General features: G+C 37.2%; 2 protein-coding genes across 5 annotated transcripts in view; one reads left to right on the forward strand and one right to left on the reverse strand.

The window, feature by feature from the left end:
* Nucleotides 1-26364, reverse strand: part of ZDHHC6 (zinc finger DHHC-type palmitoyltransferase 6) — a 173871-nt gene that overhangs the window by 18764 nt on the left and 128743 nt on the right. The gene's annotated exons all lie outside the window — the stretch shown is intronic.
* The window catches only part of VTI1A (vesicle transport through interaction with t-SNAREs 1A), a 263303-nt gene that overhangs the window by 7936 nt on the left and 229003 nt on the right, over nt 1-26364 (forward strand). For all 4 annotated transcript variants that reach the window (XM_071749441.1, XM_071749440.1, XM_071749442.1 and 1 more), the window contains exon 3: nt 4207-4317. In XM_071749441.1, the coding sequence (XP_071605542.1) occupies nt 4207-4317 (111 nt within the window). The remainder of the gene's footprint in view (nt 1-4206; nt 4318-26364) is intronic.

Consider the following 26364-nt stretch of genomic DNA (forward strand, 5'->3'; position numbering starts at 1 on the left):
GCAGTGACATTAACACATGTGATGCCCTAAAATGCTTAACAGTAACGTATTAGAAAATGAAATAATAATCTTGAAGCAGTTCTCATTTGAGGATATAAAATACCCAAGAGGAGTGTATGCTTTCTTAATCTTGTGTTAAGTGATTTAAAGTTTGTATTATTGCTGTAAGCTGTTACAGACTGCTGCAGACTTTGAGCAGTGAAACAGGTCTTCTATATTAGGAACTAAATTAAATATTTACACACATGAATTCTTTGTGTTATTTCTTGTAGGACCCATGCATCTACTTGATTTAATCTGTCTGATTGTCTTGTAGAGCCACCTATCTTTTTATCTCCCTTAGTAAGTAAAGCATAAAGATACTTTGTTGTTTGAGGTCAAGGGGACAGTGTTGGTGTGGGTTACTGATCTGAGAAGACTATAGATATTCACCAAGCATTAGTTAAAGGCCCACACTGACAGAAGAAAACAATAAAAGCAATTGTGGCTTTAAAAAAGAAAATGTTCCCGTTACATCCTGTCGTGTCCTCCATCTGGATGAAGTACAAAAGCAAAGTTTTGTGTATGTGGGGTAACTGAGTAAAGGGCATTGGTGACAGCTGAGATTGACTTTTCCTCATGTGACCAATAGTTCCTTGCCTAAAGTTGCTTCTGTTTGTTGCTTGCAAGTGAGTTTGGTTTATCTAGTGTCAGAAATGTAATCTGACTGTTAGGACAGGGAAAGGAAATCAATTCTCCTATCCTGCAAGTTCCTATATTTGAGCAACTTGAATCAATTATTTGGTTACTAACTGAACAGTAATATTGAAATTCACATTTTATGGGAAGAAAAAGGTCTGTAGAGTGTTAGTTGACATACCTGTCATATATAATAACTTAATTAGTCTTGCAGACTCTCGAGCATTGGAATAACTAACATCCAGGAAAGCTGGATTTTGGGATTATTCCCTGCAGCTTTACCCTTAGAGAATGGCAAGGTGCCTAATCTCTTTGATAGAGTGTTTTAAAACAAGTAAAATTACTGTGCTGCCTCATGAGGATGTTCTGAAGATATATTAAGATATATTAAATTCTGGACTTTAATATTCAAACGGCCAAGATAAAGTAAAAATCTGGAAATATTTTTCATCTTTTCACTATGACTTGACATGTCAAGTACAAGGAAATTGTAGCATGGGTGGTCTAATGAAAAGTCATACAAAGTAAGATTGGAAGGAGCCGAAATTGAGTTACTGACTTATTCCTTCTTATGTCAGAAGATCATTTAAATTTGTATTTATTATAAGATTAAAAAGTAAGACTTGTATCTGCACTTTTATCCTAATGATGATCTTCATTTAATGTACTGGCTTTTCTTTCACACTTTTGTTTTAGATCTTGTTGCTAATGCTTCTAGACAGGTGCTTAATTCACTTATTGGCTTCAAGCAATTACCTAACATGGTGATTAATGTCAAGGCTTGGGTTTAGAAATCAATTTGAACAAACGTGCTAGTAACAGAACTGATTAAAAAGATCCTCTTTAACTAAAGACTACAGCAGAAAACAAAAATAAACCTAATTCCTTGCTACTGATAGTTTTCATAGGTTGGTTTGCTTCATTGTCTTGAGTAGTCAAAGCTGGATTTAGCTTATTTTGTTTTATTTTCTTCTTGGCTGGGAAGTAACACTCATATATTATAAATATTATTGCAGTGCTAGTTTATTTACATTGACTAACCACTGGTTGTTTTAAAACACTGGCTGCTTTGTTTGGGTAATATCACTGTTGTAATTGATTTGATGTATGTGCAGAACTGACACCAAAGCTTTCAGACCCCAAGGCTGCCTTTTCAAGCCAGAGATGCTGAGTAAGAGATCTCTGGAGAGAAATCCTATAGTTCTCCATCTCCTGTGGAGTATCTGAATGTTATTTTTACCAGATTTTTAAGAAAGGTGAATGTTGTAATAACCTTCATGATCATAAAATCTAGCATGTGCTAGAAGAGCTGGAATTAGCATTTTGAATGAAATGTAATATTTTAGAAGTAAAAACTCTTTGTTATTTGTCTTTACCTTTTATGAAGGACCTACAACAAAACTGAAGGGTTGCAAATCTTAGGTTATTCTTATCTAGACACTTGGCATTTTAGTAATGTACTTAAATTCAGTGTTACAAATGCTAGGTGATTCTTTAGACAGTTGGGTTTTTTTTAATTTAGTTCTCTATTTTAGTTTCAGGACTTTAGAATCAGAATGAAATAACAAACCGTACAGGTTTCAGAAGTTTTAGCTTTTAGCTTTTCTGAAGACAACCTGAGCTGCTACAGATATCTTGAGATCTATGTGCCAGGTTATTTTTAGCTTTTAGTAGAATTTGGTTCTGTTGTTGCTTGTATGTAAAAAATACCATTTTGTGACCAATAATATGAGACCTGAAAATTAAGATGATTGATATTAGGTTGAATTTAAGTTCACACCTGCTTGGACCACTGTCTTCTGTATAACATCACATGGAAATTTATCCATTTAGCCTCTGATGACAAAAAAAAAAGGTGTTACATGTTGATCAGCCTTATTATGCAGGATTCATCACTGTTCCTTGGTCCTGACTCTATTGTATTGCCCCTTTAGAATGAACATTTTCGAATTCATGGTCAGTGGTCTGGTCCTTGATTCAAATTCTGTATTCATTGAGAGATGTTTTCATTTTTACATCATAGATCAGAACTGAGACTTCATTAAAGTATTCCAACCTTGCACATATAATTATATATGTATGTGAGCAGTGTTCTCTGTGTTTATAGAACATTTGAGATTAATATATTGAGATGAAATTGATAAGATGTAAGCCATTAGCTCCAGTTACTGGTTTAATTTTATAATTAAAGTTAAGCTGGAGCCAAAGAACTGTGTAGAATTAGAAATTACTTTGTATATTTGAATTCATTACTGACGATTTAATTAAAGTCTGCTTTACAGTTTATTATTGAATATAATTTTGTATTATCAGAATAGATCAGGCAGAATGACTTTTGAGTATTTGGTAATTGCATTGATTAAATTCAGATGCTTTTCTTAAGATATAAGGATGGAATTTCAAAGTGTAAGCTGGCAATTACATAGGGATAAACTGTAGCTGTCCTTGTGAAGATCCATAACCAGTAGCTTGGGACCCTAATTGAAAGGCATTTCTGTTCCAGTGCCATATTGCTCAACTGAGATCAGTAGGAGGTAAGTAAATATTGTTTCAGGTGCCTACAGCAACCAAGTAGAGAGATTCTTTTATCTTTTTAGAGTAAGTTGGAAAGATTTTAAAAGGCAGGTAAGGGATTCTTCAGCTGTGCAAAACAACATTCCTGAAGAGACAGCACCATGGAGAGGAGGCTCTGTGACCCAGTCAGCTGGTAATTAGCAGGCAGCTCAGCCCTGGTTTAGAACTCCTTTTGAGTATATATATGTGCCATATTCTTGCATTTCAGGTCCCTTAGTATTCTGTGTGGCAAGAATTAATAGAAAAAGCTGTTGAAAGATAGAATTATATCTCTGACATTTTATTGTATTTGCTTGAATACAAGTTCTTGAATAGTGTTGTCTTTAAACCTGGAAATACAGCTATTTGGTATACCTACATACAGATTTGGGATGTAGATTTAAGCAATCAGTTCTAACTTTGTAATTCTGCTGGTTAAGTATTTAAAAGAACAAGAATCATTTTCTTAAACATGGACACTTGTGGTAAATAAAACTTTAAATGTGTATATACACACATAGGGATACACACATACATGTCTGTATATATTTATACACTCACCCACATATGTGTGTATATAAAAAAAAAGAAATAACATACCTTTTTCACCCAATAGTTTCCAAAACCAAACAGTGAGATGGAAGTAGGCTTTCTTGTGAGCTATACTGATTTGCAGGAAGTAGTTTAATCTCACTTTTATTATTTTTTGTAATAAAATCACATTTGGAATTAAAGTCCAAACATTTCTGAGTAGACTAATTCCTTCCAAGTGTTAATAATATTAATTTTGTCACTTTTTATTGACTCAGGGCTGTGCAAAGATTTTGATAAATTATTTATGTATTGCAGAATAAACAACATTTTCCTTGATAAAGAAGGAGTGTTTCTTAGTATCTGTTAACCATTCAGGTGAATTTATCCTTGCTTTAATTACCCTTTAGGTTTATGTGTCTCTTCTCTATTTTTACTTGGCAGCTTGAGCAGATGGAACTTGAAGTTCGAGAGATCCCGCCTCAAAGCCGAGGGATGTACAGCAGTCGAATGAGAAGCTACAAGCAAGAAATGGGAAAACTTGAAGCTGATTTCGTGAGTTTTTAACATGTTCCACGAAGAACACACCCATGAGAATCTTTAAAATACAACAATGTTGTTATTCAGGCAATCAGAGGGTATTTTGATTAGTTTGAGAGGCAAGTTCTGCATGCATCTTGCTGTATATGTGGAGAGATGAAAACGAGACTGGTGAAGAGAAGCTTTTCTTTTTGTAAAAGTCTCACACCAAAATTCAAGGTGCTAGTCTTCTGGCCCTTTGCCCTGGATCTGAGTTGTTTCTGTGTCATTAAACATTGTGAGTATTCATGCAGTAGGCAAAATAGTTGTCTTTTAATCCTATTTCTCAAGGAATGAATGGTAGAATATCAGAATCGATATTTAAAACTTAAAGTAAGTGTACTCCAAATGGAAAATAACAGTTTGTTTAAAACACCTTGGAGCAATGTGGGCAGTAACATGAAAAACTATATAATCTTCATCCATGTAAGTTTTGAATGTAGTTTGTTTCATGTGCACTTCATTTCTCAGTCTCTGTGATATTTTTTTCCATTGCACTTAGATTCTTCTTGGCTTTTGTACAAAGTTGTTATAAATACAACATTTTTCAAATAATGACTGCAAACGAACAAGATTCCCTTGTCTAGGGGTTTATGCTACAGCTATCAGTTCTTTTTTGTAACTAGGATTTGCACTGAAGAGATTTACATAGAGACAAAACTGTTTCCTCTAAAATCCTGCAGAAGTTCAAAGGAGTTGCACAGTGTAGGAAAACGCTGTTAATTGGCAGCAACTCTGTTCCTCCAGGGTAGGTAGAAAGAAATCACTAGTGGCAGTTTTTTCCATACACTGGAGAACTGTGGATTTTCTCATGTTGCTGGCAGCAGTTTATTCCTTTGGGGGAGGGGAATCAATGTTTATACCTGCAGCCAGGAAATGCAGCTGACTGTCACTCCTCTGTGCTTCTGCCAACTTGAGGATTTGCACAAAAATATATTAGATAGAAGATGGTTGCAGTTTTATCAAGTTTGAGGAATGTTAGGACAAAAAGACTTGCATTAAAATTCAGAGACAGTTTCATGCTGTTCCCTCTTAGGAAGTGTGTACAGCCCTGAAGGCTGAACAGTGCCTTCGAAGAGGGAGCAATTTCTGGACCAGTGGTGAATGCTGTTTATCTTCTCAGATGTGGGATAATTTGCTGTCAGCATTTATTTTTTGCTGGTCTCATTCTCTGTGTAGGCAGAAGGCAGGAATTGGTACTTCCATATTTCTAGGCAATAGGGAATGGGAGAGTTCAGAGCTGGAAATTATTTATGGAACAGGAGAAATGACCAGGTGTTGAAGAGATGCCTCAGACCAACTAGGAGTTACGGGATCAAAAGAATGTAAGTGTTTGCTCAGAGTGAAGGACCAAAAGCAACATGAGAAAGAGGAAGGAACAGATCATAATGGGAAAAAAAACAACAGCCCAAAACCCAAGGATGGCATTCACCTGAAGATCAAGGAAAGAAAACTGGAGTGAAGGCTACAGCGAAGTACTGTGGGAAAATAACAGCTATGCTTGGAAAAAACGAAATAGTGTTGTTACAACTAAATTCCCTACATTATTCCAGTCCCAACATTTCTGTGTGTTTGTATGGAAGGGTTTGAGAATCTTTCTGGATTATTGTCCAGTCAAAAGCAACTTGGAAACAAAATAACAAAATAATTCAGTTGAGAGTTCAAATAGGGAAGGAAAAGAAGCAAGGGAAGTGTTATTTTGACTCTTTAGCTGTAGGGCCACTGAAGGTACAAAGTTGAAAGTATTTGCTGAAATGAAACTGCCTTTGAGTGTTCTGCCTGAATATTGTCCTGAATAAGTTGTGACCTGTTTGACTGTAAGCAAAACATATAGAGTTTGTGTAAGAGCTTTACCAGGTCTTTAGGGGAAGCAGATCTAAGTTCTTCTAAAAGAAATTCACTTTTATAGATGAAGGGGAATTCTTAACTGGGAATTATGCTGGCAGTTCAGCAATAGGATCAGCTTACAGATTTGCTGCTCGTTCTTGACTATTCCAAAAGGCACACAGATAGGGGCTTGCAAAGTTATGTGTTGTGTTTTATAAATGTAGTTGGAATCTCAGTTGGATCCCAGTGTATTTGACTTGGCAAAGCAGCATGTGCACTGAGGAGAGGACATCTCTCAGTCATTTTGAAGCATGTGTTTCATCTTCAAGAAATAATTTCTGTGAATGAACTGCAAAAAATATATACCTCAGTATACAGTCTTTTTCATAAAAAAGTTCTGTATTTCAAACACAAAGTGAACTCAGAACTAAGAGAGGTAGTTTTCTTTCATACTCCTCATAATGAATGTGAGTTTTGATTTTGTGGTTCTCTGCATACCTTATAGCACCTTGAACATTTGCCCTCACCCAAGGAGTTGTGGAAAGCAGCAGCACGGAAACATATTTAATGGTCAGGAGAAAGAAATGTGAAGTATGTGGACTGTCCACAAGGATGGACAACATTAGGGCTTATTTGTGGCATATAATCTTTAATTTGTGAGTTAATTGATCTTTGTCAAAATGTCTAAAACTGACAAAACACTGTACCATCACTTTGAAGTAGTTCACTCCATACTGGGGCACCTTAATGAACATTCAGTGGTTTTTTTCCTGTGCACTTTACTATGCCAAAAGTATATTCTGAAAAGCATGGATTTGAGCTTAGTTGAGCTGCCCTTTGAAAATTTACTCCAAACATGGTGTGTTTCTCTCTAACTTACTAATCAAGTAGGAGCAAATAGCAAATGGGTGATTTATTTTCTGCAGTCCAGAGGTGTTGTGGAGGCACTGTACTGACACAGGTGGTTGGTAACCCACTAATTGTATTAAATCCCATCTAAGGAGAAAATTCCACCTTTCTCCATCTCAGCCCTCCTTCTTGGAGAGCAACAGTGGTAACGGAGAAAAAAAAGTACTCAGCATAGCACTGTGAAAATGGATGGGGAAAATGAACAGAGCAAACATTGCACCTCAGCTTAAGGCAGCAGCAGGTTCAGTGCTTGTGTCAGAGGTGTGCATGGGAAGCAGATGCCTGAGGAGAAATGTAAGGATCAGGCAAGCATAAACTGATGCTTCTTTGCAAAAAAAGCTGCATACACCTCAAAAGGCTGAGTTTCTGGCTTGCTTGCTGCATGCAAGAAACGTGTCAAAACAGAAAAAAAAATAGCTTGTAAATACTTACCTCGCCTTTTCAAACTTGCAGACAGAAATCTGGGTTTTACTAACTTACTCCAAAGGAGGTACCCGTACTGCAGTTTAGAGCGGGGTTTGGTTCCTATTATTAGGTCTCTAAAGCTGAGGTCCCCAAGCTCGGATGCTCCTGGGCTCCTGCACTGCCCCGGGCTTGCTGGGTTGCAGAGCTTGTGCCAATGGCTCTATCTTGTGGCCTGAAGTGGAGTTGCACCCCACGTACTCCTGCTTTCTGGGTTGATACAAGGTCTTGGGACCACCTGCTAAATAGTTATTCAAATTTAAAACGATCTTCCTGTGAGCAGCTTTTTTTCCTGCCCCTACCAATGCACTATTCTGGGGTTTAAGCTTGTAAATATTTTGTTTTCGACTATTTCAAATGTAGAATGTCTGTGATTACTGCCTGCATGAAGTAAGGCAAAAAATGCCTTATATTTTGTTGTAGGTTTTTAAGTACATGGACTAGAGGTGGTGTTTTTTTTTTTTCAAATTGCTATACTTACCTGAAAGTAACCAGTGATTTTTAAACAGGGGTAAATGCAGTGGTAAAAGGCTTTCCAGATTTTATAAAAACACCTTGATCTGAAGCTATCACAGTTCATGTGACACTGTAACTATAAACTTGGCAAATATGTGGCTATCCACAAGCATTAATATTCACCCCAAGGGTTCTGTGTCAGAGCACCATAAAAAAGAAAAAAGAAGAAACTTACCCCTGAAGTAAAGAGGCATTCATGTAGCTGGGGAAATATAAAAATCCAGCAAGACTGTATTAAACATAACATTTCTATTACAAAAACAAGGACCTCGCAATCAGTGCTGAAAGTGGGATGGGTGTATTCCACTGTAAAAATAGCTATCAGCTAAAAGAGGAGACATTGGAACTGTTCCCATCCTGTTATGGCATCACAGAGGTGCATTTTAATGGTAGCATTTGTTATCAATCTGAGAGATAGTACTCATTCCTTTTTAAAATTAATACTTCCTCAAAATGGATACTGATTCTGGTTATTCTGACCTTCAGCGCTGTACAAAATTTGACCAAACATGTAAACATTTTGCCATTTAACAATAACTTCAATCAATAGTGAAGAGATATATTCACATTTCACACCTCCTACAGGTTCTGTTTAAGATAATTGTTTAAATAGCAGCTACTGTTAAGCCTCAAAAACATTTAATGTGACAAGTGGTAGAATTTCATGAGAAAGTGCCACTGTTTGGACAGTTGTTCTGTCACCCTTCCCCACCTGGGAAGGGGGAACCTGGAAAAGGAAAGGAGAGCCTTTGGTTGGAATGAAAACAGATTTAATATAATAGTAATAGTGAACTTATATTAACCCAATGATAACATGAGATACAAAGTTATACTCAGCTCCATCTAGTAGTAGCAAGCTATGTGCTTCCAGCAGTGGAGGCTGAATACCAACCTTGCCAACATGACATCTCCAGCAAGAAGATGGTGGTCACAGCAAGTGAAGGAGGAGGCTTGGGACAACCAACAAGATAGATGGGACTATTTTGGGAAGGCAGCCATTGTAGAAGCCCCAGTTATTGCAAACTTCCCAATTTACAGTGAGTGGGATGTTTATGGTATGGAATACTTCAGTTGGCCACCTTAGGTCAGCTGCCCCTCCTAGCCCACTCCTCCTGCATGGTTCAAAGCTACTGTCAATCTTGGTCACTACCAGAGTATTGAATCTCTTTTGTTCTCACAGAACTGGGCTCTGTAGGCTCTCAAAACTGCAAACAGAAAAATGATTTTCGAATTCTCTCCCAGCAAGACCAGGACATGAAGTCTGCTCTTTTGTGGGACCCTGAAGTATCACCTGATCCCAGAAGCTCACCAGAACAACTGCTACAGCTGTGTCAGCTACATTCTGGCTGCTTATTTCAGGTTCAGTCACCTACCCAGACAAAGAATCAAATGCCTATAAGCTTAAGGAATACCATTTGTCAAATTGCAAGTTAGTGGCCTGTATTTTTATGGCAAGAGTCTTCCTGATATTTCCAGTTAGAACTAAATTGTAGAGGCGTAACTTTTGGTGATGAATTATTTTTACCTATAAAAAAAAGTATTATTGCCTTATAATTAGAAAAACAAAACTTCTGTGTGGGACAGATGCATATGTCTTTATAGTTGCATCCCAATTACATTATTTAAAACAGAGAACCCACCATGTGTATGTGTTAGAGATGCACATGCACTCTTCATGGGCAGGCATGGCTGCCTGTGGTGGAAACCTGATCTTCTTGACAAACTTCTGAAATTAGATTAAGTTTTTGCTATGTGAGTCCTGATTTGGTTTCGGGAGAAAGAATTCAAAATTCCTGACCACAGACTTTGACAATCTAATAGTAAGAAAGCATTTTGTTAACAGGAGTTCCTTCACTGTACCACTTCTGTAGAGACTGTCACCTTCTTAAGATAAGTACTCATTCCTTTACACTGTTCTCAAACTGCTCAGTAGAGTCACTGTTTTGGTTTGGTTTTGGGTTTTTTTCTGTTCCTTTTCTAATAACTACTGGTACAATATTTGTCTGCTTGGCTGCTGCTGCTGAACATTAGGCCAACTCATTTTCTATAGAAGCAAATTCCACATTGTCTTAAGTTTGTTTTTACTTGTGTCCCCACCTTGGCAGGTTTGTGGTGGAAGAAGGTGGAGGCATTTTATGTTTTACAATGGCTATTTATAATGCTGAACTTTTAACTGGGAAAACGTGATGGTTTTTGTGGGGGTTTTTTTGTGTTTTGGTTGTTTGAGTTTGTTTGGGATCTTTTGTACTATTAAAGGCCTAAACTGAGTTTGTGAAGAAAGATTAGGAAGTGGTATAACTTAGATCCCCTGTCGAAAACTTACCCTAATTTATTTGCATCCTTAGCATTTTTTTATAATTTTGTGTGGAAGGAAATTTATTTCACCGTGGAATTTACTAGTGATCACATTTTTCTTTAGATGAAAGTGTGGAAGATAGGAGTTAACATGCTTACTTTATAATTAACCTAGGGGGTTATAATGATCTTAACTGAGATTCCTGAGAAGCCAAAGCAGTGAAGCACACCATGTCTCCCATGTTTTATAATTCTGTAGGTTTTGCTTACAAAGAATCCTCTTGTGTTTGACCAGTAAGATGCATTTTGTAACACACTGTTGGAAGAGATAATATGCTGGATAAGAGCAACCAAGCAGCAAATTTTTAATTTAGATAAAATTCATTTCTTAAATGGATTCTTCTCACCCAACTTCAACGTTGATATTTGTAGGAAATTCTGTGTCTCTCTCTCTCCAGAAGTTGGTTGTCTGCTAACATGTAGGAATCAGATTGGTGAGTTTTGTGGTGTGCTTTGCTTCAGCAAGCTGGTGACTGTGGAGCTGATGCACATGATTTTAAGAAAAAACAGTTTGTGGAGCACTAGACTTGGCTGAGTGATTACAAATAAAGGTGCTTTCAAGAAGTGATTTGGTGAGTCTGATGATTCTTGTCTCTGGCTGGGAGCTATGAATAAAAGGCACACTGACTCATGCCTTGCACTGGAAGCATTCATGCCTCTTTCTTTCCTTTCTCCCATCACACACAAAATGTTTCTGTATTAAATGAAGCAAAAAAGCATTCTATGACAGAATGAAATCCTTCTGTAAAATATGTCTGTAGACACGTAATAGAAATTCAGCATGGCTTCATTCTGCCTCTTCCACTAAACATGCAGTCTTTAACCATGCCTGGATGCCAGTGCTCATCAGCCTTTCCCAGGTAGAAAACTCATTTCTCTGCCAACCGTGTAATTAGTTCTTACATTAAAACTTCTACTTCTCAAAGTAATAGAATTAAATCTGTTTGCTGGTGGAAGAAGCAAAGTCCACTCAAAATTACTTACAGTCAGCTGGTGAGTAAAGAGATTTTCACAGAAGGTGAATGCTGGTTTTGGGGGGGGCAGAAGGAAGAAGTCTTTAATGTTTCTCACTTTCTCAGTGTTTTCTTATATTAGTCAAGTGGTACTTCCCTACACATCATGCAAAAAGAAGCAAGCTGTCGTTGTCCTGCTTTTGCTAGCAGCAATAATAAAGGTTCTGTAGTTGAAACATAGGTGTGGGGTGAGATGATGAGTAAGAGCAGAACAGAGCACATCTCACTTTCCCTTCTTTTTGTTGTTCCCCTCATCATATAAGTAGAAGCTTGATTTGGTTCCTATCATGACTTGAAACATAAAGATACAACAGAAAACAGCAGACAAGTTGAGCAGAAAGCCCCATTTTTTTTAACATGCTTGCTTTTCAGACTCGAACTGCACTCAGTTCCATAATGTGTTATTGACTGCTCTTTTTTTTTTGATACTTGGAAGGATTAATTATAGCCCTTTTCAGATTTCGTGCTTTGTTTGCCAGGGGAAGACACTAGATGGCACTGTTTGCAAAGCCAGTCCTTTTTTTTCTTTTTCTTTTTTTTTTTTTCTTTTTTTTTTCTTTTTTTTTTCTTTTTTTTTTCCCTCCTGTTTCTTTTTTTCTTTTTTTTTTTTTTTTTTCTTTGGTAGTAACTGAAATTACTGTTTCATGAATAAAATATTTCTGGTGGGATTTGCATTTCTATATTGGCTGAAGATACTGTGTTGAATGTTTTATTAACCAGCCCAGTGCAACTGTCAGCCTATTAAAGAGATCCAATGGACCCTGTTTAGCTAAATAAACTAAATAAATCCAATTCGTCAAATTGTGTTCCTGGCTGTTTATTTTCCCTTCTTTTGATGTACAGTTTATTTTAAGTTAAAGCCACATAGTTTTAAAAATTAATGGGAAAACAGAATTTAGTGTTTGAAACATGAGAGACTAATTGCCATGGTCAAAAATAGCTTTCTTTTATAGTGAAGTTGCTGTCTGGTAAATGGTGAACTTTTTATTGCTGACTGATTAACTGTCCAATCTCAAATATTAGTTTGGCAAACAAGTAGTTAATGGCTTTTCTTTGCCTGCTTGCTGGGTTCTGTTGCTTTCATGAAATGAAACTTGAAATATAAGCATTGCTGTTAAAATTAGCTTTTTCTACTGAACTTCAAGAGGTTTGTGCCTCATCTTGATAGTTTCTCAATCAGAATTCAGGGGGAAATTTTTATATATTCATTACATATTAAGTGCTTCTTGGAATTCCAGTTGCATCATAGGCAGGTATTGGAGTGTAAAACAATCTCTTTGTGTAATTGAAAATATTGTATATCTGTTTGTCACAGAACTGTCACACATTACAAGTAGTAGCATTCATTATATTCTGCTAACACAAATCCTACTTTAGTTACAATTTATTTTTTTTTTTTGGTGAAAATCTTTGTCATAGATTCATGGTAGTGGTATTGGCATAGTGAAAATTCTTCTGAGCCAATTAACAAGTCCTGTAAATGCAAATATATTCAAGATTTGTTAAGAAGTAAAATGAAAAAACAGTGATGGATGTGTTATCTTTTTCTTTCTGATGCTTAAGTGACGTTCTGGGTTAATTTCTCTGTGGTTTATAAGAATTGAAGTTGCCAAATACCATGTTTTTATTTTTATAATCTCAGCTTCCCAAAAGTACAATACTGAATTTTAGCGCAACAGAAACACTGATTGAATTCTGCTTTTTGCTTTACTATCTAAAAATCTACTATAACAGATTAAAAAGTCTTTGTGAAGAGCCACCATGTTAGTGTGAATTTGGTAGTGTCCAGGATTCTTAAGCAACATCATTCGATTAGCTCGTTCCATGTGTTTTTCTTACAAATGTTACTGAATGTTCCTGAAATTGTATATTTTGCTGTTGCCCCTCCACCAAAGTCTAACCTAAGAATAAAGTAGGTGGTTATGCAGATATTTTCAGTGTTGGCTTTCCTTGTGTAGGCAGATTTTCATTTGTCCTGAAAATTCTAAATTTCTTTCCCATTTACAAGTTGCAAATACTTAAAAATGCTATTTAATAACAAAATACATGATATTACCCTGTTGTCTCAATGATAAAAACATCTCTTTTTGTTGTCCAAGCTTTTTTTTTCTTTTCTTTCTTTTTTTTTTTTTTTTTTTTTTTTTAGCGTACTACTATTAAACACAGAAAGAAACTTGTGGTTGCTTAGCAGAGGTAAAAGAAGATGTTCTTTCAGTCTTTCACAGCAGCAGAGATATCTTTTTTCTGACTTAGGACCTAGTGAGGAAGGAATATAAAGCAAAAAAAGCAGCTGGAAGTGGATTAGAAATCTTCCCCACCCTTCCCCCCAGCTCCTTGTAATGTTCCTTACTAGATGAAACATATGGAAAAAGTGTGAATATCTCTGCTCTTTTGTCTGCTAACTTTGTGTTCTGCAATCATTTAGTTGTTAGTTTCAAGTACAGTCAGCTTGCCTTAAAGCTGCTGTACAAACCACAACAAAAAGTGGGTATTGGCCACAAAGTCTATTTAAACTTCATGTTCTTAGAGGGCAAATCCCTGCAAAAGCCAGAGGATCTGTAAGTTGTACATTTGACAATTAAATGCTGATATAATTAGAACAAGTGGATTGAATCTAGCACCTCCTTTGCTTTTGGTTTGCTTTTTCTAAACTGCCTTTAGGGTGCCAGTGCTAGGAGTGTGAGCCTTGTTCCAATATTTAATAAATGATACAGGGGTTTTACTCCTAAAAGACCCAAACAATGAAAATTAGAGTAGAAATATAAAGAAAAGATTGTAAGAAGGAATATAGCAGGTGGCTGCCAGGATCAGCAATAGGACAGAGTAACTTTTCCTGTGATAGTAAAATTTAAACATTTCTGATAGGTTTAACAAAAAGCTATTTTTCTAACTAAATATCTGGTGCCTGGTATATAAAGAAAAAAGAGATTGGGGAATGTGCATGGACTCTGCTCTTTTCCCACTGAGTGGCATTTATGCTCACTTTCTGAATCCCCACAGCTTTCTATCACTCCATAGTTTGTTTTATTTTCAGAGAAATTAAGATTAGAGTAAATAAGGATAGTGTTTGCCAACTTACCTTCCTGGTCAGCATGTAAATATGTTAGGTAAGCTTTTGGAAAGGTTGGAATTGCAATTGCAGGCTTTGTACCTGTTCACTAAAGACTTTGAGAAGTCAAAGAAAAGGCTTGTATTGTGTTTGGGGGGTCCTGGACCTTAAGGTCTTGGACCTTAGGAAGTGCTCCTGCATTCTGAAGATAGCTCCTTCCTTTCCACTGATTCCTGGATACAAGACTTGAAGCCATTATTAAACTGAACTGTAACTTTTGCTAGTACATGTCACCAAACAGGACAAAAAGAGAATAATGACAAAAATATCAAAGCAAATTCTCTTTAATTCAGCATTTGAAAAGTAACTTTCTATAATGGTGGTTGGGGTTTTTTGGGACGTGTGACTGAAAACATTTTGACACAGGGATTCCTAATTGTAGAGTGCCTAACACAAAAGGGTTTCTCACCCATGAGTAGAGAGCTCTTTGGTTTTGTGATAGTGAGCATTAAGTAAATAGAACTGTGCAAAGAACTAACTTGTTACATTGATGTGTTTTTCCTATTTTTTTCATATAATTTATATGAAAATTGAATTTATATGAAAAATGAATTTAGTATAATTTAAATATTATGTGTTGTTCCATTAGTGGCTGACTTTGAAACTACAGGTTTTCATTTTTTTCTAGCATCCTTGATAAAGGCCAATAACTATTTCCCTAGAATTAGTGTGGCTGGGACTTAAGCTAATAATGTTAAGATGGGGTCTTATCAGTAGTTCCAGAAATGTATTTTTTTTAATTGAAAAAAATGCTTGGCTTGCAATGACTGCTTTTTTTTTTTATATTGTTTTGTAATTCAGTATTATCAATAACCCTAAATGACCATGAGATTTCCTCTTCTTTCTGTCCTGTCTTCAGGAGAAATCAGACTCTGGGGTTCAGTTGTGTCAGCTTCCCACAAAGTTAGCTCAGGCAACTAAATCAAGGCAAAAAGTTACAGATAGGTCAGGAGTAAGTTAGGGGTTGCTAACCTGAACTGCTTTCCCAGCCTTTTTAAGCCCTTTAGTGTTCCTTTTGTCTTTTCCTCACCTTCTGTCATGTTTTTCTCCTGTTAGATCTTTATTTCAGTTGAAGGCAGCTGGGCTGTATCTGTCTTCTGACCCATACTTGGAGTTAGTTTCAAGCATGTTATAAAGGTTCCCCTTTTCCATTCATGAGCTGCATGTCCAGCATTCAGCAGTGCTGAGTGGTAGCTCAGTACTTGTGCTCTCTAGAGATCTTGGTTTAAAATCCGTGAATTTTAGAATGAGCATAAGCAAAATTTGCTCCTCTCCCCATTTTTACTTTTTTTTTGTTTTTTCTGCTTTTCTTTCTGGTGCAAACTTTAGAAGTTTTCACTTTTAATTTGTACCTAAAGAGTACTCCTAAGTTCATCTACTGAGCTTCCTTTTCTCAAAATCTAGAACCAGGTTGCAAGACATCTGTGTGTTTTAAAAGGTGTTTTAGCTGAGGACTTTCCTCCCACCTGGGGCTTCACGTGCAGTGGTGGTCTTTGGTTAGGCAGTACTGTGATTTTGAAGTGAATCCCCCAGTTTTCCTCACTTCTGACATTTGAGTCTGAATATGATTGCTTTTTGAGGCAAATGAATTGAAAACTCCACTTCAGGTGTGAACCAGGTGCAGAAGTAAGGGTCTGAACCAAAGAGTGGTGTTTCAGACAGCTTTGAACCATGCTGAAGTAAGGATGTGTAGTATAGGAACCAGGCTAAATCTGTTCTGCAATAAAACCTGAGAACATCTATGCTGCAGAAATGGTAGTGGAAAAGCTCCAAGATTCTACGTGTTTTGATGTAGTTAAATGGATCCTTTTGGAGCAAGACTATCTTTGGAGGCTCTTCCTTTCTTTGTGGAAGATTTGGGCCCTTAGGAAATTTCCATTCCTCTTCATATTTCAAACAAAGGGAATCAGAGTGTGTGCTTCTATAGCCTAAAATCTAGTTATTTGTACATTTGGACTACTTTTATTTTCTGAACTTTCCTTTTCAATCAGTTTGATTAGTATATGAATTACTTATCATGTGCCAGTTCTTTCACTTGCTTTCCATTTGAACATGGAAACAAAGCTTCTGGTTTTCCATCATATTCAATATGCTTTCAGGGTGTGATTTCAGCACTAAATTTCTGATATCCACAAAGGATTAGTAGGTGATACTTAAAATACTCCTCATTTAAGTCACCAACTGTACTCACTGTGTTAGTGATTTTGATGCAACAGTGAAATGAATTGGTAAAATTCCTGTTTCCTAGGAAAAAGGAAATAAAGATCCTGTCTTGGAGCATGTTCAGCTTATCTGGTGTATTCTAAGTTATCACTATCCTTATCCCTGCCCTGTAAGTTTTGCAAAATTGTTAAGAGGCTGTGGTATGCAATTCTTCTTGATGCCCATATTATCAAATCCTAGTATCAGCTGGGTTGTAAAATAATAAAATTCTTCTTTGTGTCTTAGCTGAGGTGTAGAGTGGGACTTGCTGAAGAAAAGAAAAGTTTCTTCCAGCAAAGCAAGATGCTGGCAATGAACAGCCCACTCTCTGTTTCTCCTGCCTCTAAACTCTTCTGTTGCTACTGGGCATAATTTGGCCTGGATTTGGCTAGGGGAGGGATATTTGAACTGGTCTATACAATGGAGTTCATTGTTATAGTCAGATAAGTAAGATTTGTATTTTTTAACCTTTAGAGCAATCTATTGGCATCTGGCTGGAAGGACTCAGAGATGAGGGGGTTGGCTGGGTAGTGGCAAGGGGGGGATGAAATTCATTAAATGAGACTATGCTGCCCTTGGTTGCATCTTTTGTGAAGTACCTGGAAAGAAGTGAAAATAGGTTGTCCTGACATTGTCAACTAGAGAAGGTGGACTTATGATAATATCATTCCTCTTGAGGGAATAGAATCAAGAATCTACTATAGAAAGTGGAAGTAAATATATTGTTTTGCTCAACTTCACAGTTGTATTAAAATTTTCTTGTGCCTTGTATTTTAACTGTTATGCAGGCTTAGTGTATTTTAGATCAGAAGAAGAAATCTTTGTTGTGTGCTTAAATAGAGGTGAATAAGTTTGTGCATTTGTGGGTTTGGTTTTTTTAAACATTAAACACAGCCCTTTCCCCTGCCCGGTCAGAATGGAATTCAAATTCTTCAGGAATTATAGTTTGTCTGTAAACTTCATTGTTGGACACACCACTTCAAAAACAGCCATATGAAGAAAAATGTGTGATGCACTTATTGACAGAGGAAAGCCAATAAATCCAATCTGATTCAGGAAGCTGAGAAATATTTTAATAACTTTTTGACATTTTCCTGTAGTCCTTATTTACCTTATCAATAGTTATGGTGACATATGATTGTCAACTTTTTATATTAAACCAAACTAATAAATTAAACATGCTGTGTTTATACCTGATGAAAGCTGACGTTTTGGAAAGGTGTTAAAATATACTGACAGGTCTTGTTCATAAACTCCTTTGGTATAAATATGTAGATGACATCTTTAGATATTGTTTGTACATAGGCTGATAGGCAGGAAATGTTGACAACGTAACAAATGCAAATGTCAACCCCACAATTTAACCTTTCTGTGTAGGAAAAGATGTTAGTTTTAAGTTACATGTATCTTTTAACTTTATTTTCAAAGTTTTTTTTGAGCCTGTTATCATTGCTGTTTCATGTGCCAGTGAACGTAAAGCTGCAATAAGAAAGATTTGCACTTAAGAGCATTTCTCTGTGGTGTTCCTACTTAAATGACTACAGCTGAGAGGGTGTTTTTTCTTCTAATTCTTTTTCTTTTTCGTGTTTGCCTATTACCTTCTGAATTTTTTCTGCATCCTCCACAAGGCTGCAGTTATATCAAATCTTGCTGAAGTTAAGCCCAATGTCAGATGGACAGGGCCTTGAGCAGCACCCCCTTCACCTTCCTGTGGCCCAGGGCCCCATTTCAGGGCCACTGGTTCCTGCTCCAGGGATACCAAGGGATACTGGTCTACAGCTCCCTATGGCCCTGCCTGGCCACAGTGCTTGCTGAGCTGGATCTTGATAAACCCTGGCCTGAATTTACTGGTGTTGTGAGCTTTGCAGCTGTTCTAGATGTGCCAAGAAACCTGTAAGTTCACTGTCCTCAGTCTTTCTAAGACTGCGTATCAAAGAATCATGGAATTGTTTTGGTTGGCAAAGACCCCTAAGGTCACCAAGTCCAACCATGGCTGTGCAAGCAGAGCTTCTGTGAACCAGTGTAGAGGACTGCTGGTGGGATTTCATAGTGCTGGCTTAGAGAATGCATAGAAATAATCTAGTATCCAGCTCTGCCTTCAATGCAAATGCCTATTTTGATCTTGATAGCCATGTGTAGAGTTCCATCTTAGTCATGAAAGGGGCTCCAAGAAGAAAAACGTACTGCACCTCCATGCTGTCCTCTTTCTGTGACCCAGGCTTTTCACTGTCTTTTGTTGACTGATTTCACAACCAGAATGAACTTTTACATCATGTTCTTGCTTCGTGCAGGTCTTCCTTTATCACTATTGAAAGTGCACTGGTAGACTGGAAAGGCACTGGGGGTTGTTTCATGGTGTTTCACTCAACTCTCAGGCTGGAATCACTGAGAATGAAGGAGTTTGAATATTAACTCTGTAATGGCTGAGGATTTGACTATGAAATCTCATCAAGGAGAATCCTCTCTTTTCTCATACCTTATCAAATCTGTACTCTGGATGGGAAGAAGGGGTCTGGGATGGGAAGAGGGGGTTGGTGTTAATTGGTCTGTGATGCTGGACAGTTGGAGTTAAAGCTGCAGCTGTTGTAGAAGGAATTAAAATTTCCTAGATTTTAGTAGTGGTAGAGGAAGTTACTACTGGTTTTGTGGTCTTTCCCTTTTAAATGACTTAAAGCACATCCATAGTCACAACTGGGTCTCTGTTATAAATAAAACCAAAAATGTACCAGTGGTTTTGATGTACTGAGCGACAGAGGTAATTAATGAAAGTCAAAGTAATGGGAGGTTGGTGCAGGCTTATAAAATTTAATAAGTTTTGGAAGGCTTCAGGTGTATTAAAATAACTCTTTTCCAGAATAATTAACTACTTGGACTTGGTATTGAATCAGCCAATTAACAGTCCTGTTTTCTATTGTCAAAACTTTGGTAGCACATTAATGAACACCAAACTTTTGAGCAGAAATATTTCTGCAGTTAGGCTGACTTATGTATTACTTAAAAGTAAATCTCCAGAGCGTTCTTCAGCTGTATATTGTTTTCTTTTTGTTAGTTAGATGGACAGATTTGGGATGTACACTTGTGATTACTGCATAATTGACAGGAAATCCTCTGATATTTGACTGTCCAAAGAACATGAAAGCAACACTTTTACTTTGCAATGATCATATTCTGTCAGATAGCTGCATTGACTTTTTGAAACAGTTGGAGAAAATTGATAATACTTAATGTAAATGAAACTGTTACATTTGATACTTACCTCATGTTACCTCCCTGTGATACCAAGCAGTTCCAAATAGTGCAGTCAGCATGTTTTGCTGACTTATTCCAAATCTTTCCCTAGGGAAATCACTGGAAGTTGTGGGACAAAGCTCTTTCATGTACTGTTTGACCACCATTGCTTAGTTTCCTGAGTCATCTAACTAGGTGGCTTCATTTAATCCACTTACTTTATATAGACTATTAATTGATGCTTTATATCAGGATAACTGACCTTTATTTTTTCTTTTTTTTTTCTTTTTTTTTTTTTCTTTTTTTTTTTTTTTTTCTGAAAAATATACACCTTTCCTTTTTCAACCATTATCTGAAAATAGAGCTTTAGGATTCTGAATAGCTGTGGCAGGGCTTGGGCAGCATGGCTGCAATGTAGTTTTGGAAATTGCCATTAATTAGCATTCAAATTCTTTAGCTTTATTTAGCAGCTTTTCTGCTCAGTGTAATACCAGATTTCTTTCTCTACCCATAGGTTTTGTTGTTATTGTGCACTTCCTGCTTAGCGGAATGTTTGTTTAAGTAGATCTAAGTGCAGTGAATTTCCTGAAAGTTACTCATTGGGGAAATTGAAATGAAATTTTAAAATATCATTAGGAATGCAAACAATAAATTCTTTCATTTGCTGTAGGCATCGTTAGGTTGGAATGACTAGAAAAGGTTCTGGTTAATTAGAAGTAATTTGTTAGAAACCTGAATCTTTTTTTTTTTTTTTTTTTTTTTTATTTCCTAGATTAAAACTCAGTTCCCAGCTGGATGCTTATAAGTGCAGGAAATGTAATTGTGAGATGATTAATTGCAAAAAGATGGATAATTGGAGTTCATATGATATGTCAAACATGGCTAAACTGAAAGGTTCTCTGCGTGTCGAAAGAGATTGGCTGAAGTCTAGGTGGTAGAATTTTGAGCAAGGAGTGTTTTTAGAGATTATTAATAATCACAGATTGCTGCAAAAGGACTGGGCAGAGCTTGGCTGTAAAGAGCAAACCCCTCCCATCCCTTTCCTGTTACTTTGAGTTTTAATTAGCATGGTTTTAGTTTTGTCCTCTTGCCTTTATTGCTGTTATGTGAATTGGAGATTAGGAAGCACAGTGAACATCACACATCTAACACCAATGCTTAGAGACAAAGATATCTCCTCCTCTCCACTAGGAAGGGCTCAGCCTCCTGTAGAACAGCTGAGCAGTCCTAGTGGACTTGAGAATTTGACTCTCTTGTGTTACTCCTTCCCAAGGGTCTTGCCTCACAATCATTATGGTTTTTTTCTGTGGTGTTTTGTTGTTGTTGTTTTTTAACGTTTGTAAAATTTGCTTTGAGCCTCTTTTTGCATTTTTTAATTGTACAGTAATAATAATTTAAAAGGTGACACATAGAGTATAAACTGCATCAGTGGCATTTTGTTTTCATTATCCCTTATAGATGTTTAGCAAAACAGTGCCTGGTGTTTTAAATTACTTCTGCATTACTTGAAAATGGGAACTTCTGTTTGAATAGCCTATTGTTCTGTTAGCTACTACAATGCACTTCTAACCACACAGCGTTATTATATTCACAGCATTTTGGGATCATATAAAATATTTGTTGTTCCCTCCCGCCCCCAACATATAAACTTCATATCTTGATCTGGAGTTTCTAACCCTTGGAAATATTGCTTTACAAATTCAGCTAATGACCCAAATACAGCTTGTTTGTTGTGTATGAGTTGTATTAAAATAACGCACTGTATGTGTATTGTCATTAATGATATGCTCATTTTGATAATGGAGCTGCAGTCTCTTAGTATGTAGTCCTTGGGGAGATGCTGCATTTTTTTAACTAAGTATTGTTCTGGCTCCTTTCCTTGATTGGCCCAGAAATAGCAATCAGCTGGGGAGCAGGATGACATGCCTCTTAGCGATCCCTTTTATCTTTGAGATGAGTATCAACATTGTATGCTTCCTAATGGAAGTGTAATTTAATGAAATCTATTGGGTAAACATACTTCAGATGTTCAAAGGAGGTGACAAAATTTTTGCTGGCAGCCAGGACCTGGCTGGTTTCCAGCTTGCCTTTAGCTGCTATGCATATAGCATTGAGAGAGGCACTTAAAATAGGAACACAAAGTATTGTTTCCATTGTGTTTTGGGTTGTGGATTTTTCCCCCCCACCCCTGTTTTATTTTCCTTAATTTTATTTTTGTGGTATTTGGACTAGTGCCCTCTGACTTCTAGGGCTTCCTAGTAAAATGATGGATGAGGTCAGGTTTCCCCTCTCCTCCTGAAACAGGTAATGGTGTTAAGCTCGAGGGAGATCATTGGCACAGAACATGCTGCATATTGGAGAAAGGGTTGGGGAGGGGGACAAGTAGATGAGACTGCTGTTACCCAGTAGCTCTGTGAAAGAGCAAGTTCCTTTGTAGACTGATAAACATCCTGTTTTAAGGATTGTGGCAGAGCACTTTCGTTTTATCAGTAATAATTGCTGATGCAGAACTGTACTTTATTAGGTTTTATAACAGATGGCTGGAAGTGGAAGGAAAGCTGCTCTAACTTCCAGCTCCTCAGCTACAAATCTGATTGCTAAAAGGAGACAGTTGTCCCTCTTCCTATTGCTCATAGAGCCCAGTGATCCCACCCCATTTTGTGGTAGCAACCCTGGCAGAAAGACTGGAACTGGAAGATCATATCAGCATCATTGTCCCTTAAGTGGATGTTTAACTGGACAGCTGCTGGGTCTTATTGCTCAGATCCTGATGCTTTGTTAAACAGTAGGAAAGGGTTTGAGAGGAAATACATTAGCATTTAGACACATTTGAATGTAATCAATGTGTCTTTGAAACATGGGTTTTTCTCCTTTACGTGTGAGGTCCAGGGTGGGTTGTTTTTCTTTGAAGACTTCCACAGTGGGAAGGGTGGGATGCAGAAGGTGCCCAGATACCAAAAAGTATGTCATTTGCCTTTTGCTGTTCTTTCAACTACTGATGGCTAAATCAGAGCTTTTCATTGTGTCCCACTTTATTTCCTGGTTGACCCCCTAAAGAAGTCTCATTTCCAAGCTTTTGTTGTCACTCTTCTATTGAGTGTATGATGTGATATATGTGATCGTTGTGGTTTTACTGCAGTAACAAGTTGGTTCTTCAGACTGGAGGAAGCCATGGTCTGCCATCAGGGAGCTTGTTCCAAATGTTCCAACTTTGGGTACAAAGGCAAGGGTCAAACAACTGACTCTGTTGTGTTAAATTTCTGTTCCATGTGGGGACAGTAATTTAGGTTCAAAATGAAGTAAGATGTGGAGTGAAGCATATTCCTTGTTTACGAATAATGGAACAAAATGTGAAAGATTGAGAAACAAAATTCAGGATATGTCAACATAGCTGCTGTTTCTATAACTGCAGCCTATAATGATGATACAGAATAAATTCTAACTGTATTGAACTGCCTTTATTCAAAGTGACTTCGATTCCAAAGCCGAACTGCATATTACTTTAATGCTTGGTATATTTTACAAACTTCTGAATGATGCCTGAAGTTGTGCAAGACCCAGTTATATACTTCATGTGTGGGGGGCTGCGTGTACAATGTGCTGTTTATGGAAAGCTCTGATACCAGTTTAGCTTGTGGCAGCTGTGAGATGGCTAAAACTGTATATATTTTGTAAGACTATTTAATGTATAAACAAGTTTTATTTAATTTTGTCCTTGCATTGCTTCTGGATACTGGTGAGGAGAAGAAGGAAATGGTCAAAATTACAGGCAGCAGCAAGGCTTATGACTTTATATGTTAGTAAACCTAAAATAATTAAAAGGTTTACGAGGCTTTCAACTCAACAAAATTGGTTCAACAATGGCTCAGACAAAAATATTTTCCAAAACAAAAGGTTTGGCAGAATTGTGAAATGCCCTGGCTTTAGATCTGTGTCTTTGAAAGTGTCCTTTCTGTGGAGTCCTCCTTTAAAGTGAAAGGTTTCTCCACACCATCTGTGGACCAGTTAGCACTGTAAATTGGTATGTCAGTGACCTCTTCAATGAAAACACCTGTAATGCTTTCTTTAGGAACAAATCAATGCAGTGCTATAGTGCTTGCATTGGTTGTTTTGTATAACCTTTCTGTATGTGAATGTAGCTTTTAAAGTCAGGCTCCAGGAAAAGCATGTTACACCTTGACTATAGAAACACATCTGCAGTGAGGTGATTGTACTTACTGTGTCTGTTACATGGTGAAATTAGGCTTGAAAGAAGCCAAGGATTGGATCTTTTAATTTGGCTCCCCTTCTCCTAATTATGAGTCCAAGGGAAGGGATCTAAGTGCTGTAGGCAACTGAGATAGTATTTATTAGCTTCACACCCCCTCTCTGCATTTAGGTGCTGACTTAAAGCTTCTTTCATCTTGTTATTTTTCTCTTTTTGCTCTTCCACCAAGGACAAAATTAGATGGTGGTCTGCTTCCTCTGTCTTTTCCATAATTTTATTCCTCCTGATCTGTTTCTTCCCTTTATGGCAGTCCACGCTGCAGCTGCTTCATGCCCTACTATAGAAGATTAAGCTGCTTGTGAGGCCACCATCAAAAGCTTTCTCACTGGGTCTATAGGAAGATGCAGAAGCATTACCTCTGACTACTGCCATTGCTGTCTTTATCATCTTTTTTTGCCCCGTTGTCAAGCCATCGTTTGTAGCTGCTGTAAGCTTTTACCTGTGGGAGCTTAAAAGAGATAGGTTCAGATTTTTTCAGAAGGGACCCTAAAGAAGTCATGCTCAGTCCTCAATGGCTTTCTGAGCTGAGCAGCTTAGACCTCTTAAAAATTCTACTCTTATGTCTTTTCAGGTGGGATTTTCAGATTCTCATGAGTAACCTGTAAAAAGTACATTGAAACCTGTACCTTATTTCATGATTCTGGAGGGTTTGGTTTTCTTCAGATTATGATAAGTGGTTTTGAAAATTCATTCTTTGGCAAGATCTGTCTCAAGAAAAATGTTTCGGTCTTAGCAAGGCAGTGTTTCAACAGCTGTGAATTCAGAAAGAATCACTTGCCATTTCAAGAATTTTATTGCCATGTTTTCTTTCATGTGAAATTTCAGTATAGTCGAGCAATCAATACATCCAGAGGCTTTTCATGTCAGTAGTCCTAGCAGCTAAACTAATAAAAGTGGAAAAATGTAGCAGAGCTAATACATAAATTGTTGGAGAAAGGGACAGACGTTAGATCAAATATTTTGAAATGTTGAATGTTGCAACAAATGAGGAATGGTAGAAAGTTCAGAATGTTACCTTAGGAAAGTCTTTGGGCAGTGAACGACTTTTTCTGTGGTGTGATTCAAGATGACTGCAATCTGGAAAACTGTTTGTCCTTCTCTTACTGAAAACAAGCAAACAAACAAAAAAAAACCCAACCAAACAAAAAACAAACAAACCCAAACAAAACCCAAACAAATCCAAACAAAGCCCAAACAACCTAGACTCATTTCTTATTCCATCTTTACTGAAAGAAATGAATTTTCCAGTTTTAGGATGGCAAAAGGTAGATGGATGTCAAGACTGAAGTAGAACTGACATAATACAACCTAGGGAAGGATATAATTATAGAATTATATATAACATTGAGAAGAGTGTTATAGATATGGGAGGTGATCAAATTGGGTGAAGTGCAGTTCTTGTAAAATCTTTCAATAGAATTTGTATTGGTAAAGTTGAGAGAGATGGGATATTTTAGAAAAATTAACACAGCAGCACATCACATGTGAAACCTCTATCAACCCCTTGACATGGTAGTTAGAAGACATTGGTATATCCCTGGCTACCACAAGAATGGTTGAGTTAGGTTGGACCAAAAACTCATCTAACTTTGTTAGAGAAGGGGTTGGCAGATGTGTACAGATGCTGTTCTTACACTCTTACAGCCTTTCACAATTGTGACTGAGAGATTGCTGAGTCAGAAGTGGTTGTCTCCAAACTAGGGCTGTACCAAACCAGGAATTAGTTATCCTAAATTGTGGCTTAGGAGTTAAAGATCAGAGGGAGAAAAAAATCAGAACTTCTGCAGAGGGTGAGTCAGCCCTATGTTTTCCCTAGACTCAGAAAATTATGAGAACAATGAAGCAGGATACAAATGTATAAATAGCACTTCTTTCTTATTTTTTAAAGAATGTTTTGTTTGATGTTGGCTGAAATGCTGATGGTCATTTCTTCTTGAGAGAGTGAAGGTGTAGGGTCTGAACTGAAGACCTGTAGTGGCAAAAAAGTATTAGGGCTGGGTCTGAAAGTGGGACAGGGAGGTACCTGTGCCATGAGCAGCCTCATGCTTTGGACCTGTTCCCAAACTCCCTGTCAAGCTTAGGAAGGAGCAGGGGGCACAGAGTGCCTGGAAACTGACAGTGCAGCAAATAAAACT

This window comes from Heliangelus exortis, chromosome 7, assembly GCF_036169615.1.
Source record: "Heliangelus exortis chromosome 7, bHelExo1.hap1, whole genome shotgun sequence".
NCBI lineage: Eukaryota > Metazoa > Chordata > Aves > Apodiformes > Trochilidae > Heliangelus > Heliangelus exortis.